Source organism: Podarcis erhardii (assembly GCF_964252035.2).
Source record: "Podarcis erhardii genome assembly, chromosome: Z".
Taxonomy (NCBI): Eukaryota; Metazoa; Chordata; class Lepidosauria; order Squamata; family Lacertidae; genus Podarcis; species Podarcis erhardii.
Genome location: NC_138504.1, coordinates 35,818,067 through 35,837,200, shown reverse-complemented (window position 1 = coordinate 35,837,200; position 19,134 = coordinate 35,818,067). Strand labels below are relative to the sequence as shown.

General features: G+C 45.2%; 1 protein-coding gene across 2 annotated transcripts in view; it reads right to left on the bottom strand.

Moving 5' to 3' along the window:
• The window catches only part of ABL1 (ABL proto-oncogene 1, non-receptor tyrosine kinase), a 124,225-nt gene that overhangs the window by 48,960 nt on the left and 56,131 nt on the right, over positions 1-19,134 (bottom strand). Inside the window, exon 1 of one of the 2 annotated variants that reach the window (XM_081846955.1) lies at positions 16,851-17,234. The exons of the other annotated variant lie outside the window; for it this stretch is intronic. Within the exon in view, the coding sequence (XP_081703081.1) occupies positions 16,851-16,935 (85 nt within the window). The 5' untranslated portion in view covers positions 16,936-17,234. Of the gene's footprint in view, positions 1-16,850; positions 17,235-19,134 lie in introns of those variants that run through there. 2 annotated transcript variants of the gene reach the window in all.

Below are 19,134 nucleotides of genomic sequence, written 5' to 3'. Positions count from 1 at the left end.
AACACAGTTTTAACAATGAGTCCGTAAGTGACTCTGGAGGCTAATTCTGGATCCACATGTCCTTCCACAGTGGGGACATAGGTTTCTGGGCAGGAGTTGATCACGGTGTGGATTTGCCAAGTGTGCCTTCCTCTTAGCATGTTTCTCCCTTGCGTCCTGAGTTTGAGTGTCCCATGACACCTTTGGTAAAGGCTGTTCTCCAACTGGAGTGCTCCCATGCCAGTGTTTCCCAGTTGGAACTACATTTTTTTAGATTTGCCTTGAGACAGTCTTTAAACCTCTTTTGTTGACCACCAGCATTATGTTTTCCATTTTTAAGTTTGGAATAGAGTACAGTAGTACGTCGGGTTTAGTACTTAATTAGTTCCAGAGGTCTGTTCTTAACCTGAAGCGCCACTTTTGCTAATGGGGCCTCCTGCTGCCGCAGCGCCGCCAGAGCACAATTTCTGTTCTCATCCTGAAGCAAAGTTCTTAACCCAAGGTACTATTTCTGGGTTAACGGAGTCTGTAACCTGAAGTGTATGTAACCCGAGGTACCACTGTAGTTGCTTTGGAAGATGATCATCAGGCATCCGCACAACATAACCAGTCCAACGAAGTTGATGTTGAAGAATCATTGCTTCAACACTGGTGATCTTTGATTCTTCCAGTACACTGATATTAGCTTGCCTGTCTTCCCAAGTGATATGTAAAAATTTATACGGAGACACTGTTGATGGAATCTTTCGAGGAGTTGGGGGTGGCGTTTATAAGTGGTCCATATTTCACAAGCATATAGTAAGGTTGGTAGTACAATAGCTTTGTAAACAAGCATTTTGGTTTCCCTGCAAATGTCCCAGTCCTCAAATACTCTGCACTTCAATAGGGAGAAAGCTGCACTCACAGAGCTCACATGCATCGTAGGTCACATGCAGGCAGCCTGTTAATTCAGCTTCCCTCCTGATGTTGTTTGCAAACTTTGCAAGGAACAATGGCAACAAGAATGGCTGTTTTGCTGAGCATTCATTCCAGGAAGGTTAGAAGATGTGATACCAAACCATTTCTCTATCACTCTCCTGATCAAAGTGTCTTATTTGGGGGGGGGGATTGTGTTTGCTGTGCAAATGGCCCAACTGTGCCCAGCCTGAATTTGACAGGGTATGATTGAATCCCACCCTCAAAATAGCAGCAGTTTTGGAACTGGCTGTAGTAAATGATGAGTGGGGTCCTGAAATTGCTAACTTCCAATTTGGTTCAAGTTTCATAGCAGAAAATCAATTTCACTTATCAAGGAAAAGAGGTATTGAGTCCTATGCTGGTCATTTGAGATCTTAGCCCTATATTTATTCGATCATTCTAAGAACATTTAAGTAGCCATGTTTTCAGACACAATGTAAGCAGCATGCAAAAACAAAAAACCACACAAGGATCTCGCCAAACTGGGTGAACAAAAAGGTTGCAGCATTTGGGACATTTTAGTTTAGAAAAATGGTGGGTAAGAGGTGATATGATAGAAATTTATAAAATTTTGCATGGCATGGCAGATTGGATGGAGAAACCTTCTCTATCTCTAATAACACTAGAACTTGTGGACTTCCAATGAAGCTGAATATTGGATGATTCAAAACAGAAAAAAGGAAGGACTTCTTCACACAGTTGACAATCACTTCTACAGGAGGCAAAGATGGCCACCAACCTAGATAGCTTTAAAACAGGATTAGACAAATTCATGGAGAGGACTATCAATGGCTACTAGCCATGGTGGCTATGTTCTGCCTCCATAGTCGGAAGCAGCAATGCTTCTGAATACTGGTTTCTTGAAACTGCAGCAGGAGAGAGTGCTCTTTCATTCCAGTCCTGTTTACAGGTTTCCCATATAAACGTTTGGCTTGCCCTGGTAAGAAGATGATGCTGGACAACATGTGCCTATGTCCTGATCCAGCAGGCTCTTCTAATGCAACCTCTGGGTCACCTCACCCAGTGACTTTCTTTGAAGAAACACTTCAGAACACCACACGGTCCCTCCAGGCATCAATTTCATTGTGCATTCATGATTATTTGCATGTAAGAAGGCATTGGGTGGTTACACACAATTCCAGTTTCAGTATGGTTTGCTCCTGCAAATGTTTTGAGGTTTGTTTCCAATTGATGCATGTCCTGTAACTTCCAGCTGCAATCCTGTAACTTTTCATACCCCAGATGTTCTGGTCCCCCACCCAACCACTTTTGTAGCACTACACAACAGTGTCTGCTCCATATGGCAATAATTCAGTAACACAGTGGAAGCATCACAAACCTAATAAAGCGGAAGGATGTGTGGACAGTCCAGGATAAATACAACACTAAGCAGTATTACTGCACAGCAAAATATATTTTTTTTAAGGTAAATGTAGAGTGACTGGATTCTGTACCCTATTCAGCACTCCTGAAGAACTGCAGCAGTTCTTAAGGAGCATCTCTATAACTAGAAGCTCAAGTGTCCTCTGTAGCTAGAAGTGCCTTTTACCAGCTCAGTCTGGTTTGCCAGATACAGCCATTCCTGAACACGGATAGCCTGACCACTGTAGTCCATGCACTGGTAACCTCAAGTCTGGATTACTGCAATGCACTCTATGTAGAATTGCTCTTGGGTCTGATTCGGAAGCTCCAGATGGTGCAGAATGTGGTGGGCAGACTGCTGATGAGGGCATCTGGCTGACAGCACATGGCACCATTGTTAAAACAGATGCACTGGCTGCCTATCTTCTACCAAGCCAGGTTCAAGCTATTAATTTACAAAATATTGAACAAAGTAGATCCAGGGTGGTTCAAGGACTGCCTGAACCCGTGTATCCCAGCTCAATCACTGAGACCACCTGCAGGAGGGTTGTTAGTTATTCCCTCAATTGGTGAGACTCATTTGACAATAACAAGGAGCAAAGATTTTAGTTTTATTGGCCTAGTCCTGCGGAATACTCTGCCAGTAGGGATTCAGCAGGCAGTTTGTTTCAACGTTTACCATAAATATCTGCTGAAAACATTTCTATTCCACCAGCCCTATGCAGGCTATTAAGTATACATATTTCCACAATAGCTAATTTCTGATGTTAACTATTTCAGTGTTTCCCAACCGGTGTTCCGCGGCACACTAGTGTGCCGCGAGAGGTTGCCGGGTGTGCCGTGGGTGGGAGGCGGGCGAGTCGGGCTGCTTTAGCCCCGTGCGTGCTCTCCCAGCTGGAGAGGTGACGCGCGCCTATGGAGGCTCCTGCCATAGGCGCGCGTCACCTCTCCAGCTGGGAGAGCACGCACGGGGCTAAAGCAGCCCCCCGCGACCCTCTCCCGGCTGGAGAGGTGACGCGCGCCTATGGCAGGAGCCTCCATAGGCGCGCGTCACCTCTCCAGCTGGGAGAGCACGCAGGGGGCTAAAGCAGCCCCCCGCGACCCTCTCCCGGCTGGAGAGGTGACGCGCGCCTATGGCAGGAGCCTCCATAGGCGCGCGTCACCTCTCCAGCTGGGAGAGCACGCAGGGGGCTAAAGCAGCCCCCCGCGACCCTCTCCCGGCTGGAGAGGTGACGCGCGCCTATGGCAGGAGCCTCCATAGGCGCGCGTCACCTCTCCAGCTGGGAGAGCACGCACGGGGCTAAAGCGCGACCGTCTCCCGGCTGGAGACGCGGGGCTGGGGCGGGGGAAGCCCGAGCTTCCCCCTCCCCCAGAACGCGACCCAGAGCTCTGGGAGCTTGCGGGGCTGGGGGAGGAGGAAGCCCTCCGCCAGCCTCCAAACCATGTCGGGAGACAGCGGGTGGGCGCGCTACGCCTCTCCCGCTGTCTCCCGAGTTTGCGGGGCTGGCGACGGGGAGGAGCAGGCTTCTCCCCCCCGCCAGCCTTCTAACCAAGTCGAGGGACAGCGGGATGGCGGCGTTCCTTCGGAGGACGCCCGTGCTCCGCGCTGGTGTTGGCCAGCCTTGCGCACCCGGGGGATCTCCCCCCAGGAGCGCAAGGCTTGCGGGCGGCGCAGAGCACGGGGCGCCCTTCAGAGGACGCCCCGTGCCGCGCTGTGTTGGCAAGCCTTGCGCACGGGGGGCGCTGGGGCGCCCTGAAACAGAGGGTTCCCCATGCTGCGGACTGTAGCCTGCCGCCCGATGCGCGGGGCCCCTGAAGCAGAGCGCCCCTCGCGCCAGGCAGACATGGGCCAGCCCCACAAGCTCGGGGGACAGTGGGGAGGCGCAGCACCGCCATCCCACTGTTCCCCGACCTGGTTTTTGGGGGGGAAATAAAGGATTTTTTTTCCCCCTTTATTCCCCCCCCCCAAAAAAGTAGGTGCGTCCTATGGGACTGAGCGTCCTAAAAATACGGTACTTACTATTTCATAATAAAGTAATTATAAAATACCGGTACTTTCTTTGTGTTTATTTGATGCCTATTAAAGAGAGTTACTTTATATATAGTCAATATAGGCACAGAGTTAATTTTTTAAACATTTTCTAATGGTGGTGTGCCTCGAGATTTTTTTCATGAAACAAGTGTGCCTTTGCCCAAAAAAGGTTGGGAAACACTGAACTATTTTAGTATGGTTTTTCATTTAATCACGGAATTGTAGAGATGGAAGGGACCATGAGGGTAATCTAGTCCAATGCAGCATCCATGATGGATAGCCACCCAACCTCTGCTTAAAAACCTCCAAAGAAGGAGAGCCCACCATTCTTGATGAAGCCCATTCCACTGTTGAACTGCTCTTACCATCAGAAAGTTCTTACTGATATTCAGTCGGAATCTCCTTTCTTACAACTTGAAGCCACTGGTTCAGGTCCTGCGCTCTGGAGCTGCAGAAAACCAGCTTGCTCCATCTTCCATGTGACAGCCCTTTAGAGACGGAAAATGCTATCATGTCACCTCTCAGTCTCCTCTTTTCTAGGCTAAACATACCCAGCTCCCCCAACTGTTCCTCATAAGGTTTGATTTTTAGACCCCTGATCATTTTGGTTGCCCTCCTCTGCACAACTTCCAGCTTATAAGTATCCTTATTAAATTGTAGTACCCAGAACTGGACACAGTACTCTAGCTGTGGTCTGACAAAGGCAGAATAAAGTGATACTATGACTTCCCTTGATCAGGACACTAGACTTCTGTTGATGCAGCCTAGAATAACATTAGCTTTTTTCGCTGCTGCATCACACTGTTGACTCATGTTCAGCTTGTACTTTTCAGACTGACTCCCCTCAATGTCTGCTTTTTCAGTTAACTTTTCCACTACAGCTAATCTCCACCAGACTAGCTTTAGCACATTGCAACAACAACAAATATTGGTGCACTTTTTGAGGACTTGCACATTTCCTTACAGCGGCAGCATTTGTGGACTGGAGTCTCCACAGTCCCAAAGGTGCAGCAGGACTTTTATAGTAGCTGGGAGGTGGGTGAATCCCATGGACAAGAATGTGGCTTTTCTTCCACAGAAATGGGAGGAGGGCAGGGTGGAACTGTCTCCCTGCAGGTGGCCAGGCGGCGGGCAGTATATATTTACTGTGGTTGTAAACCACTCTGGTATATATGTATGTGTGTGTGTGCATGCATGCATGCATGCATGCATGAATAAAATGTGGGCTTCACCACAGAGCTTTGGCTTCCAGTATCAGGCAGAGGTGGTGCCAAATTTTCTAAATATCGCATCACCATCATGCACCTGTGACATCAGACACAGGTGCGATCTGCTCAACAGAGATAGGTAGAGTCTTAATCTATCAGCAAAGAGAACATACGGCCAGATCATGTACCCTGGTGCCCAACACAAAGTCTGAGCAACTCAGAAAGGATACCTCGCCGGTATTCCAATTTGCTGCTTTAAGATTGCATCCTGTTATGCATGCTCAATGGAAATCAGAGGGGAAAAGAAATCAATGCACGCTCACTGGGCACATGATGAAGTCACAAATAACTTGCTACAGCGACTGCGCTCTCTCTCTCTCTCTCTCTGTGTGTGTGTAAATAAATATTGTTAGGGATCCTGCAGGCATATGACCTTTCACACTTGCGAAACACATCTTCCCATGACACTACACATCCAGTTTCATTACAACTGGGTGTTTCTTTTAAATGGGTGATAGGCAGGAGCCAAGCCTTTTGTGAGGAAGCAAGATACTAGATTCACTGGGGAGACTGAGGAGATGGATGGATGGAAAACACACAGTCTGGAACCAAACAAAGCAGCAGAAGGCCTAGGAAGAAATGCATAATGAAGGAGAGAAAGACAGGGACTTATTTCCCCCTTCATGCAAAACACTAACACACCTGTCCCATGTTTAACAAAAGCTGTTTAGCTTCATCAAACAAAATACGAGACACCTGTCTGGACAGCAACAGTTAGCATGAAATGCATGTCATTTGTAAGGGAAGCAGTTTGATGTCTGGCATACTCCAGAGGTTAGGGTGAGGAAACAAGCTAGGAGATGGCTCAATGCAAGTGGAGGAAAGATCCGGCTGAATGCAAGTGAACAATGGTGAGGGCTCATCATTGGGCCTACCTAATGGGCAGTGAAGCCTGCAAAGAAGGCTTACTTTGCTGCTTCCATTGCATCCGCATTGTGCTGTCCAGAAGCTTTCCCAGGTAGTATGGGGCCTGCTACAGTCTGACCTAAAAGAGGTGGTAGAAACCAATGGTAGCTCACTGTGACTTGTTTGCAAAGCATTTTGAGGATAAAACTGCTTGCATCCACCAGGATCTTGATTCTGCTCAGTGGGGTGTACAGAGCATTTCCTAGTCCTGCTGTGTTGGATGAGTTTCAGCTTGCAAGGCTCAAGGATGTGGACAAGATGTTTGGATTGGTCAGGGTGACCACTTGCGGAATGGACCCTTTCCCCACTTGGTTGATAAAAACTAGCAGAGAGGGAGCAGTTGGCTGTGCCAGGGAAGTGATTAATGCCTCATTGCGAGTGGGGGTGGTCCCTCCTTGCTTGAAGGAGGCAGTGGTAAAACCGCTCCTCAAAAAATCCTCCCTGGATTTGGAAAAACTACTGGCCAGTTACTAATCTCTCCTTCTTGGACAAGGTTCCTGAGTGGGTGGTCACAACCCAGATCTAGGCACTCTTGGAGGAAACTGATTTTCTAGATCCATTTCAATCAGGGCTTAGCAGTTTTGGCACAGAAACTGCTTTGGTCACCCTGTATGATTACCTCTATCAGGAGAGAAACAGAAGAGATGTGTCCCTATTACAGTAATTCTCCTCAACCTCTCAGCAGCTTTCAATACCATCAACCATGGGATCCTTCTGGAGTAGCTGTCCGAGTTGGAAGTGGGTGGTACTACTTTTGGTGCTGAACAAGGTTCTCCAGTCCCAGTTTATCGTAATAATGTTTTCACACATACCCTTGTTTCTGTACTGCTAGTCTTGAGCTGTGAACAGTTTTGGGATACATCTACACAGAAAGACAGCACACAAACTAAAAGCAATGGTAACTATTTACAGCAATTCTCAAACACTCCAATGAAGCTCTCTGAAGTTTCAGATCTGACAATAACAACTTAAGAAGAGCCCTGCTGGATCAGGCCAATGGCCCACCTAGTCCAGCACCCTGTTCTCACAGGGGCCAACTAGATGAGCCAACGGGAAGCCCCAGAACAGGATCTGAGTAGAAGAGCCCTGTCCTCTCTTACAGTTTCCAAACTGGTATTCAGAAGCATGATTCTCTTCAACTGTGGAGGCAGAGCATAGAAATCATGGCTAGTAGCCATCTTCTCAACCATGAATCTGTCCAATCCTATTTTAAAGCCATCCAAGTTGGTGGCTGTCACCGCCTCCTGTGGGAACAAGTTCCACAGTCTAACTATGTGCAACATGGAGAAGTATTTTCTTTTATCTGTTCTGAATTTTCCAACATTAAGTTTCATTGGATGTCCCCAAGTCCAAGTGTTACCACAGAGGAGGAAAAACGTTTTTCTATCCACTTTCTACACACCATGCATAATTTTATAAACTTCTGTCATGTCACCTCTTACTCGGATTTTCTCTAAACTTAGGTGATCTCCATGCCCTGCATTTAAAGCATTCCTAAAGCACTTTAACAGCCATGGAGAATCTAGGTAAATGTTTGTTAAGGTTGCTGGAACCTGTAAGTCTGTGAGGTCAGCATTCTTCAAACTACAGTTCCCAGGATTCCTAGAGTGGAAGCTCTGTCTGTTAACGTGGAACTAGAATGCTTTTGTTATAAGAATTATAAGGTCTAAGATATAAAATAAATGTTCATAAATGTACCAGGCAAAGACAGATACACAGACACACAGACACACACACAGACAGACAGACACACACACACACACACACACCACATGTCTGAAACAGTATAGGAAAACAGTCCTAAAGTCATTTTGACTCTTTCAGTCACCTCAAATATTCCTCTGCAGTTTGGATGGAAATAGGAAAAGCCTCCCCATTCTCTCTGTGCTCAGAAAATCCTGCCTCAAGGGCACATTTGGATATGAATAGGGTAAGCCTGTGACCTGGATTCAGGAACTAATGTATTAACCATCACAAAAGTGTAGCCAGACTGTACAAGTAATGAAATCAGTGACCATTATCAGGTATCCTGGCCTTAGGATTCTGCTGTAGACCGCTCTTTCTGTGATGTATGTGTGATGTACTGGGGGGTGGCCTTAAGCTTACAGGGTGGCAATTTCAAAAAGTCTATATAAGGGCTTGCACACCATTGTTCTGGGTTGTTCCTCCCTCTTGCATGTGGTGTGAGGACCCTGTTGCAACAGTTCAATAAAGATCAGGCTTACTAGCCACTTTGCTTCTCAACATTCTCTGGTTGGCCTCTGTTATTTTCTTCTGCCGATAGGGAACCCACTTAAGGACTCTGTACGGGCTCTTGGATACCCCATAAGGGAAAGGGAGCAGATTTTGTTTACATCACTTTAAATGTATAGTTTGGGTGTGACTTAAATATTCCAAAATGCTACAACCTTTCTGCATTAAGGGTTCAAACAGCACAAACTGTGCGCTTTTCTGGTACTGGATTTCATCTGTTGTATTTTGATCAGAACTGAATTTGGGTGGGTGGGTATAGATAATGCTTCAGTTCTCCCAATTATGGAAATTGGAATCTGGTTCAAACACATATCCTTGCAAATCACGTAGAGAAAGAGCCCAGCATTTTCTAAGAACCACAGCAAATGTTAAATCTTCACTAGGCTACTTTGGGGTTACTGTAACAAGATACTTTCACCATACAGGAATGTCTACAGAATCTAATGGCTGGCAGTGAAAGAAATCACTTCTCTGGTTACAATTTTTTTGGGGTTTTTTTTAACCAGGGCGCACTGAATTGGGGAGGGTTCCCCAACAACCACACCTTCTCTGCTCCATTTGAGCTAAGTTTTTACAAGAACTAGCTTTTGCTTTGATTGGAAAATTCTCTGCTTTAAAAGTAACTTGTGTTTTAAAATAAAAATACAGCGAGAGCAAGTTAATTTTATCCTCTCTTCGAGACATATGGATGCAGTTCGTTTGTTGAGACCACATCTGCAGCAAGAACAGACAGCAGCACACACACACCCCGCATCTGATCTACTCCTTTTCACAATGCAAAAAGGGGGTGCGAATAAGTATCCAAACTGGGAAGAAAGAGGAGAGCTAGAAAGGGTGGGAGCTGCAGCTGTCAACCATTTGGTTCTTCAAACCTCTTAAGATAATATTTACCAGGTGGAATCAAGCAGGAAGGGAGGGGGGAGAGACAACCCTTGTAGAAGCCGTAATGGGGGTGTTTTGATTAAGCACCACAAACACAGTAGTTCCCCAACTTTTTTCGGGCCACTACCCCCATGGTTCCATAAACTCATCCCCAGTGCCCGCTACCCTACCCTAGAAAAAGGATTGTTCAGAAAAAGAGTTTGCACAAGCCACTAAGGAAGATACCAGCACAATAAAATTAAAAACAGTAACAAATGCACATTTAGTAAAAATCCAGTTCAAACTTCTCAGTTTGATTAATTCAACAAAACTGATGACTTGATCCAGTGACACTAGCTTTTCAAAGTCTGATACTCCAGAACCCCCTGCCTCCCCCTTGCCTCTCAGTGCTGCCCCCCCCCCCCCGGAAATTCCACTTTGGAAACCACTGTGTTAGGGAGCAATATTGCTCGAGCTAGCAACGATGGCTTAAAACAAAAACAAAAATCCACCACAATTCACAAAACTATTTACCCACTAGGGATGTATGAAGATGCCTTATGTGGAATCAGACCCTTGGTCCAGCTAGCTCACCATTGTCTACAGTCTGACTGGCAGAAGCAGCTCTCCAGGGTTTGGGTCTGGGAGTTTTATTCCAGCCCTACTGGGGTGCCTGAGATTGAAGTCGAGACCTTCTACATGCAAAACAGGCATTTTTACCATTCATCTATGCCCCCCCCCAAGAAAGATTCTAGTCATCATGGTTCTGAATAAAGAGCTGAATCAAATAAGAAAACAAGAAGCTGCTTCATATAAAATCAGACTTTTGGTCCATCTGGCTCCATACTGTCAACACTGACTGGCAGTGGCTGTCCAGAGTTTCAGGGATTGTCTTTTCCCAGCTCTACATGGAGATGCTGCTGGGGATGGAACCTGGGACCTTCTGCATGCCAATCAGATGCTCTGCCACTGTGGAACTGTCCTTCCAACTACTTCTTAACGGTAGTTATCAAAGCTGTTTTTGACACAAAACATCTAAGACACTGCCACGATGATTAAAACACAACATTTAGCCCAGTTGAAACCCAAAAAAACTTTTAAAAGAGCAGAGCAAACAGCAGTAGTAGGATCAACGGATCTAGGCAGACTAAATAATGTTTTTGTCAGTCTCTGAAAGTTGATGAGCAAGTCTCCCAAGAGGGAACATTTCACAACCTCAGGACAAAATTGAAGAAGCCCAGCTCCTGGCGAAACCTAATTGTGTGTCACAAAATGATGGTATCCTGAGCTCAGCATCAGTGATAGATCTCAGTGTGTGTGTGTGTGTGTGTGTGTGTGTGTGCATGTGTCTTTCATATTTCCCAAGATGCTCTTGCCCTACACTATTTCCATCACTGTTTTTTCAGCCCTTTTCCACCCCAAGGACCACTTCCCCTCTTGGACAACCTTCCAGGGGCTGCATGGCACCAGTGAGGCATGGGATTAGAGGCAAAAAGTGGACGGGGCAACCAATGCAAATCTTTTCTAAATATCAATTTTTATTAAAATATATTCCATTAGTAACAAAAGTACATCCAGTGTCTCTGTTTTCAAGACATAGAGTATTTCATACAAGCCAATTACAGTCAATTTGAGACCTTTTTGTTGCCGGCAATGTGGGGCTGAGGGAGAAAGAGAATTGACGAGAGAGGGGGAGAAAAAAGAAGCAGGGTGAGAGGGATAGTAAACTTTCATTCTTTACGAAGAAGATGGGGTGGGAAGTCAATAAGAAACTTTGGATGTTAAAAAAAAAATTGTACATGGTGATAAATGCCTTAAAAAGTTTTTGGAGACTTCATAAAAATGTTATTTTAAAAATCCTTTCATCCTTTACAAAGTATATGAGTGGGGTTTTTTTGCAACTGTTGCGTGGATAGGTGCCTTATTTTTGCTGGCAGAGGAGAGATCAGAGGGCCCAGGGCATGGTTGGTTGTTGTTGATTGGCTGCAGTGTGTTTTGATGGGGGGGGGCAGTGTTGCTGGGTTAAGGTAACTATATTGATTCGTATGTGGGGGTTTGGGGGGGTCATAGTCTTCTAGGCGTGTGTATGTGATGGGGTGAAGGCAGCCTCCTTTGTTTGTCCCTGTGATAGTTTTGTTTAGTTAGTTGGTTTTTCTAGTAGGGCAGTTTCCCAACCAATGCAACTCTTAACCTCTGAACCAAGGGCTACATTCTGCCAGTGCAAAAATCAGAGGTTCTTTACCCACACCCTCCCAATAAAGGCAAAGCAAGAGGCACAGTCACATGGTCACTATGCTGTGATAAATTCCACCTGATTGCTGAACGGCAGTGTCAGATAACTCAAATAAGCTACAAGGCTTTGATCAGTATATACAATTTGTATACACTTCTTTATTATGTCTGCTGAACACTCAGACAAGGCTTGTGAGTTTGCAGTGTCTTTCATATCCAGGTATGGAATAGAATCATACAAAGTTGCAAGGAACCCCAAAAGTCATTTAGTCCAACCCCCTGCATTGCAGGAATCACAGTTAAAGAATCCCTGACAGATGGCCATCCAACCTCTGCTTAAAAACTTCCAAGGAAGGAGAGAGTCCACCACCTTCCGAAGGAGTCCGTTCCACTGTTGAACAGCTCTTACTATCAGAACATTCTTCCTAAGGATTAATCAGAAACTACTTTCTTGTAATTTAAACAACAATAACAACTGGAGTGATGTTTTCTACTGGTGTTTCTGTAATGTTTAATTATCTCCATGCAGACAGTGGCTACATCAAAGGAGGGCAATAAAGAGCCCTGCCACTGGAGGAAGTTTAAGTCTTGAAACAAGAAACCTTCAAGCCTCAGTTTGGGAACCTCTGCTTAAAACACTTGAGCATGGGTAGGCAAACTAAGGCCCGGGGGCCGGATCCGGCCCAATTGCCTTCTAAATCCAGCTTGCGGATGGTCCGGGAATCAGCATATTTTTACATGAGTAGAATGTGTGCTTTTATTTAAAATGCATCTCTAGGTTATTTGTGGGGCATAGGAATTCATTCTCTTTTTTCTTTTCCAAAATATAGTCCGGCCCTCCACAAGGTCTGAGGGATAGTGGACCGGCCCCCTGCTGATAAAGTTTGCTGACCCCTGCTCTTGAGAGACCTGCAACATGGTGGGGGGACACCATGTGCTTTCCTTGACAGAGAGAAGTCCTCAATTTAAACAGCTATCTGGCCATAAGAACATAATAAGAGGTTGGCTGCTGGATCAGGCCAAAGGGGACCCATTCAGTAAAGCATTCTGGTCCCAGTGGCTAAACAAATGCCACAATGGGAAGCCTACAAAGTAGAACCTGACTGCAGCTCCACTCTCCCCAGTTGTGATTCCTAGCAACTGGTATAAAGCGAGAGACTGCCTCTGAGTATGGAGGTTCTAGTACCACAGTAGGTCTGAACATAGGGAGCTCTGCTGGAATGAACCATCAAGTCCAGCACTCTGTTCTCATGATGGGCAACCAGATGCCCAAATGGGAAGCCCACAAGCAGGACCTGAGCCTGACAGCAACTTTTGCCACTTGTGACTCCCAGCAACTGGTATTCAGAGGCAGATTGCTTCTGTCTGTGGAGGGAGAACACAGCCATTGATGGCCTTACTACTCCATGGCTTTGTCTAATCCTTTTTTAAATACATTCTATTGGTGGCCACCACCTTACATCTTATAGGAAAGTCTGGGACAGCAGAAGAGGCCCTGAAGTTGCTCATCTGCAGTTAGCACCAGGACAGCAAGCTGAACAGCTATGGTACAATAGAGCAGGATCTATCCATCTATCTTTTTCTATATACATACCTTTACAGATATGGAGTGAGAAAATGTGCTGTATTTCTTTATAAAGCAAAGGGAGCTAACCTTTGGACTTTCAGATGTTGCTCAGCTACAACTCCCATCCCATTGACTATTGGCAATGCTCGCTGGGGTTTATGGGAGTCCAACAACATTTGGCCACCCCTGCTTCATTCATTATTTCTAAATTTGCCTTTTATGTAAATCTGTGTCCCCTTTTTTATTATGCATTTAAACATAGAAAGTTTCTTTATATAGAGCTGGATGATCGGTCCATCTACCTCAATATTGTCTACATTGACAGCCTGTGGCTCTCTGGGGTATTAGGCAGGTGGCACTCCCAGCCCTACCTGGAGATACTGCTGGGGGTTGAACCAGGAACATTCTGCATGGAAAGCAGATACAGTACAGTCATACCTCAGGTTATGTTTGCTTCAGGTTGCATCCTGTGGTGACCCAGAAGTACCGGAAAGGGTTACTTCCCGGTTTCACCGCTCGTGCATGCACAGACGCGCATGCGCAGAAGAAGTGAATTGTGACCTGCGCGTGCACAGACGTGCAGAAGGGGGTTGCGTTCCTTTCAGGTTGTGAACGGGGCTCTGGAACGGATCCCGTTCGCAACCAGAGGTACCACTGTACTTTAAATTCAGCCTGGAAACAAACTGGCAACCAATGTAACTAAAGCAAAACGGTTGCAAGTTACAATGTTCAAACTGCTTTGCAAGCTAAATTGATCAGCTGATTGTTGGTGCACATAGATTTTCACATGCTTCTAATCAATGATAACTGCAAGCCCCCTTTCAGCCAGCCATGTCTCTCTCTGCCCCACACCCCACTTCAGATGTAGAATAGGTGGCATTTTCTTGGCCTAGCCAAAACAGCCAGGTAGCATTCATTAGTCACAGAGACTGGAAGGTCCTCACCACTGGCATGGCTATTCTAGCAGCTTTATTTTGCCCCAGCCAAAGTTTCTGGACAGTCTTCAAGAACAGTCCTACACACAGAGAATTACAGTGGTCTAGTCAAGAAAGCCAATGGTCGAAACATAATGGCAAGCATCTGTTGGGTTCTGACAGCCTGAAGAGCTCTAACAGAAGCTTAAGAGTACGGTGTGTGCCAATTATGGCACAACTGCACTGGCTGCCGATTAGTTTCTAGGACAAATTCAAAGTGCTGATGTTGAGATATAAAGCCTTATACACCTCAGCACCTCTATACCTTATGGACCGCCTCTCCTCATACAAACTAACCTAGACCCTGCACTTGTCATCTGAGGCCATTCTCTATTTCCCCCCTCCCAGAGAGGTTTGGAGGGTGGCAACAAAGAACAGGCCTGTGGTGACTCCCTGACTATGGAATGCTCTCCCCAAAGAGGTTCACCAGGCACCATCATTACATGTCTTTAGGTACCAGGCAAAAACATTCCTATCTACCCAGGCCTATGGCTATTAAATAATCTATGGCATGTAAAAGTGTGGGGGAGGGGACTATTATGATGATTATCTTATTATTAGTAGTATTATTAGTATTATTATTATGCTGTCTGTCAATATGCTTTTTACTTTGTTTCTATCACTGATGTTCTTTAATATGTTTTTAATGCTATACTCCACCCTGGGATCTTTTGATAAAGGGTGGTATATAATAATACTCTGTGGAGCTGTTGAAGGGATCTTGACCCAGGACCCTTCAACCCTTTCCCAACCTAGATAGCTGGCTATGGAACGACATAGCATAGGGTCCCGATTCTTAGGAGTCAGATCTGCATTCCTAGGTGTCCGGTATTCCTTCCTCCCACCCGTTTCACCTTAATGTTCCATAGAGCCAGTGCCTGATAATTATTTTTTAATTAATGCTCCTATAAATTTTTCGCATTAAAAATGTGTTTATTTTTCTCCCAGCCCTGATTCTTTGTGTCCCCGCTCTACTCCAAGTAGAACTTATGTTAATGGCAGACAACTGTTACAATAAGATGGCATTTTTTTCTATTTTAAAAAAAGCAGAATTGACTGAGAAGATGGAAATTTTGAGTGTTGAAAATCAAACTCAATAACTCCTGGAACCCCAGATATAACAAATGATTACAAGCAGGCCACAATTCCTGCTCTGAAGGTACTTATTAAGATCTGCTTTTATGATCCACTTTTCAGAACTATTTTTGTGGAGAATTCACTGGCCAACCTTCCAAGAAACAGATATTGCTGACTGGCTCAAGGAAGTCACGGGGACTCATTTCCGCTTGCTAAACTGATGAACAAGAGGAGGCTCCTGGCATGCATGATGTTTGTATATGAGCCACATCCAAAAGCCTCAGCCAACCCACTGTCCAAAGCCCTAAAAGAAAAGAAAAGAAAGCCATGGTCTGCTTGAACAGTCCAAACAATGCCAGAAGAGAAAGAATAAAAAATCTGGATGGGGGAAAACGTGCCATTGATCCCTGAGGGAACTGGGACAAAAGGTTAAAGAACTTGACCAAGTCCAAATGAACAATTGGTGACACAAGTTGAAAACTGAATCCTGAGCTCTAATATTCCAAAGGAAGAGTATAGCTATTTTTTTTTCAAGGTTGTCTTTTCACTTCTAGATCTTGTGCAAGGCTTTTTTTTTAAGGTCTTGTGCTGATCTTAAGGACATGTCCCAAAGAATATATGTGAAGTTAAAAGACGTAGAAGGCCAACAGAAGTGAAGTTTAAACGATGCAAATAAAATATCTGCATCAAAAAGGAAGAATTAAAAAACAAACTAACAGCACTACACAACCCCAAGACAACCCCAAGCACTACACAACCCCAACCCCAATACATATAAACTTTCTGGATCAATTGATGCAAATCTCTCTTCAAGAATGGGTCTCACTTAAAATTCTTCTTCAAAGGTGGCTTCTCACTTAAAATTCTTCTTCAAAGGTGGCTTCATCCTCTCCTCTGAAAAGCAACCTCTTGGGCTGCTCCCGGCAAGAAAGAAGCCCAAGGCACAGATACGTGGTTTTGTTAGCAGATTGTCAGTGAGCTCTCGTCAGTTTCCAACCATAAATGGAAGAGAATCGGACACACTTTTTGTACATTGTGGTTAATAAAAATCACCTGGTTTGAAAGTTACACAGAAACTGCTTAAAAAATAAGCTTCTTCTTTGATGCCGCCAACCCCACCCCCAACAGCTCCCCCTACCCCTCATGCAAGGACTAAAACCATCAAGTGGAGGCTAACTCCGGGGAAGGGCCCTCTGAAGTCCTCCAGCCCAGTCCCCTATCAATGCAGCTGGCCCCTCTCTGGAAAAGCACAAGCACAATTGAACAGAGGCTTAGGCAAAGTGAGTCTGGAGCTAAGAATTCTGCTTTTGTGGGGCCCTCCTGACAGATTAACTACTCCCTCTCCTCCCTCCCACCAAATGACCCTGCAGCTCTGAACTCACCTTCCAAGTAGCAACTGGATGATGAAGAGAGACCCTTTTTCGACTTGCAACCCACTAATTTCAGGCAGATCTCCAACATTTTCATCGGTTAGAGCAAGGCCCTTGGTTTTGTAGGCTTGCTGTCTCCTCCCCTCCTCCTCCTCTTCTCCTCTTGAAAACTTCACACAAAAGTTCCCTCCGGTACATACACACACAAAAAGGCTACAAATCCAGCCTTCATTTAAAAACTGTTAACTGAAGAAGTCAACGCAGTGGATCATCCATTTTTTATGATTCTTTGATTTTCTATTATGATGAATTACTCCAAATGAGAGCTCCCAAATTTTGCCATCCCACTTTCCAGCTCCGTCCTACATCCAACTCAAGCAGAGGCTGCATACATTGAACTGCCAACAAAGGGCCCCCTTCAGGCTTTGGTTGTCTGACTTTGTGACATCAGGAAAGGAACGCCCATCCCATGTTAACCCCTCATGGCTCCGCTTTCCAAGCAGAGGAGGGGAGGGATGAAACTAACAATTTCAGTTTCTTTCGAGTTTCTCACTTTCCAAATCCTAAATCCAGTTCTCCACACTTCTGCAGCAATCTGTGATTGTGAAAATTCATCGGTGTTTTAGGGTCAGTATCTCCTAACTGCAATTGTGAAAATTAATAAGTGTTTTAGGGTAAGTATCTCCTAACGTACTCATTTCTGTATGCAGTTTTGACCAAGACCAGACACATTTTTGCAAAGCAACTCACCCTAGTAAATGCATTTTTGTATATTATCTTCATTAATGTACAGTGGTACCTCGGCTTACATACGCTTCAGGTTACATACGCTTCAGGTTACAGACTCCGCTAACCCAGAAATAGTACCTCGGGTTAAGAACTTTGCTTCAGGATGAGAACAGAAATCGTGCTCCGGCGGCATGGCGGCAGCGGGAGGCCCCATTAGCTAAAGTGGTACTTCAGGTTAAGAACAGTTTCAGGTTAAGAACGGACCTCCGGAACAAATTAAGTACTTAACCCGAGGTACCATCGTACACATTTTTCTAATTTGTGCATTTTTGTTTTTTATTACTTATTTATTGCATTTATATCTCACCTTTTCCCCCTCAAGGAGCTCAAGGTTCTATATCTCCTCATTTAATCCCCACATCAACCCTATGAGGTAGGTGAGGCTGAGAGGCAGTGACCAAGGTTACCAAGTGGGGATTTGAATTCTGGTCTCTCCCAGGCGCTAGTCTGACACTAACCACCATACCACAGTGGCTCTTTATTAATACTTACTGCTTGCATGGAGTACATGGTTGCAAAATTCAGAGGAGTGTGAATTCTGAAAGATCATTGTGCTCCAGTTCTTGTACTGGTTCAACAAGCATGAACTGGTTAGCTTCTTATTGAAAGGCTAAGAAAACTGAAATTCTCCCCCACACTTCACTAGAAAAGGGTCAGCGGAGACTCTACAGGTGGTGGCCTCAGCCCTTTAGAAATTCTTAAGGGGTGGGTAGTGGGTAGACATGTTTAGACAACTATCTGTTGCTTTCTAGCTTCACAGCAGCATGAGACAGAGGTTCTCAGATTTTTTTCTGGAGATGGTAAAACAGAACTCAAAGACAAGAAAAGTGAGAATATAGTGAGAATATAGAAGCTAATCCTAATGGAAGCCAGGAGATTCGTCTGCTCCCCCCCCCAAAAAAAATCTATGCTGAAAGAAAGGAGTCCATATTAGGAACGTAAGACCAGTCCTATAGGATCAAGACAATGGTCCCTCTAGTCCAGCCTCCTGTGCTCATAGTGGCCAACCAGGTGCCCCTATAGGAAGCCCTCAAGCAGGACCTGAGTGCAACAGCACTCTGCCCCTCCTGCAGTTTCCAGCAACTGATATTCAGATTTATTACTACCTCCAACTGCAGAGGCAGAGCATGGCTAGTAGCCATTGATGGCCTTATCCTCCACAAATTTGCCCAACCCTCTTCTGAAGCTCAAAGCTGGTGGGCATCACTGCCTCCTTTGGGAGTGAGTGCACTGTGTGAAGAAGTCCTTTCTTTTATGAAATAAATGAACCTTTCTCGTTAACCTGTCTCTGTTATCCATGAGCTTTATCCTTGCTATACATATTTAGTGTGGTACTCCTCCACTTGCTACTCTATCCACTGGATAGATTTTATTCCGTAAACCACCCTGATAGGGTGGTATATAAATTCAATAATAATAATAGTCACAATCCAGCCACAAACTGGTAGCCACCAGTGCTTCTCATGGAGGCTGACAAACAGCCCCCCCAAAGGCCCTTATATGTCAC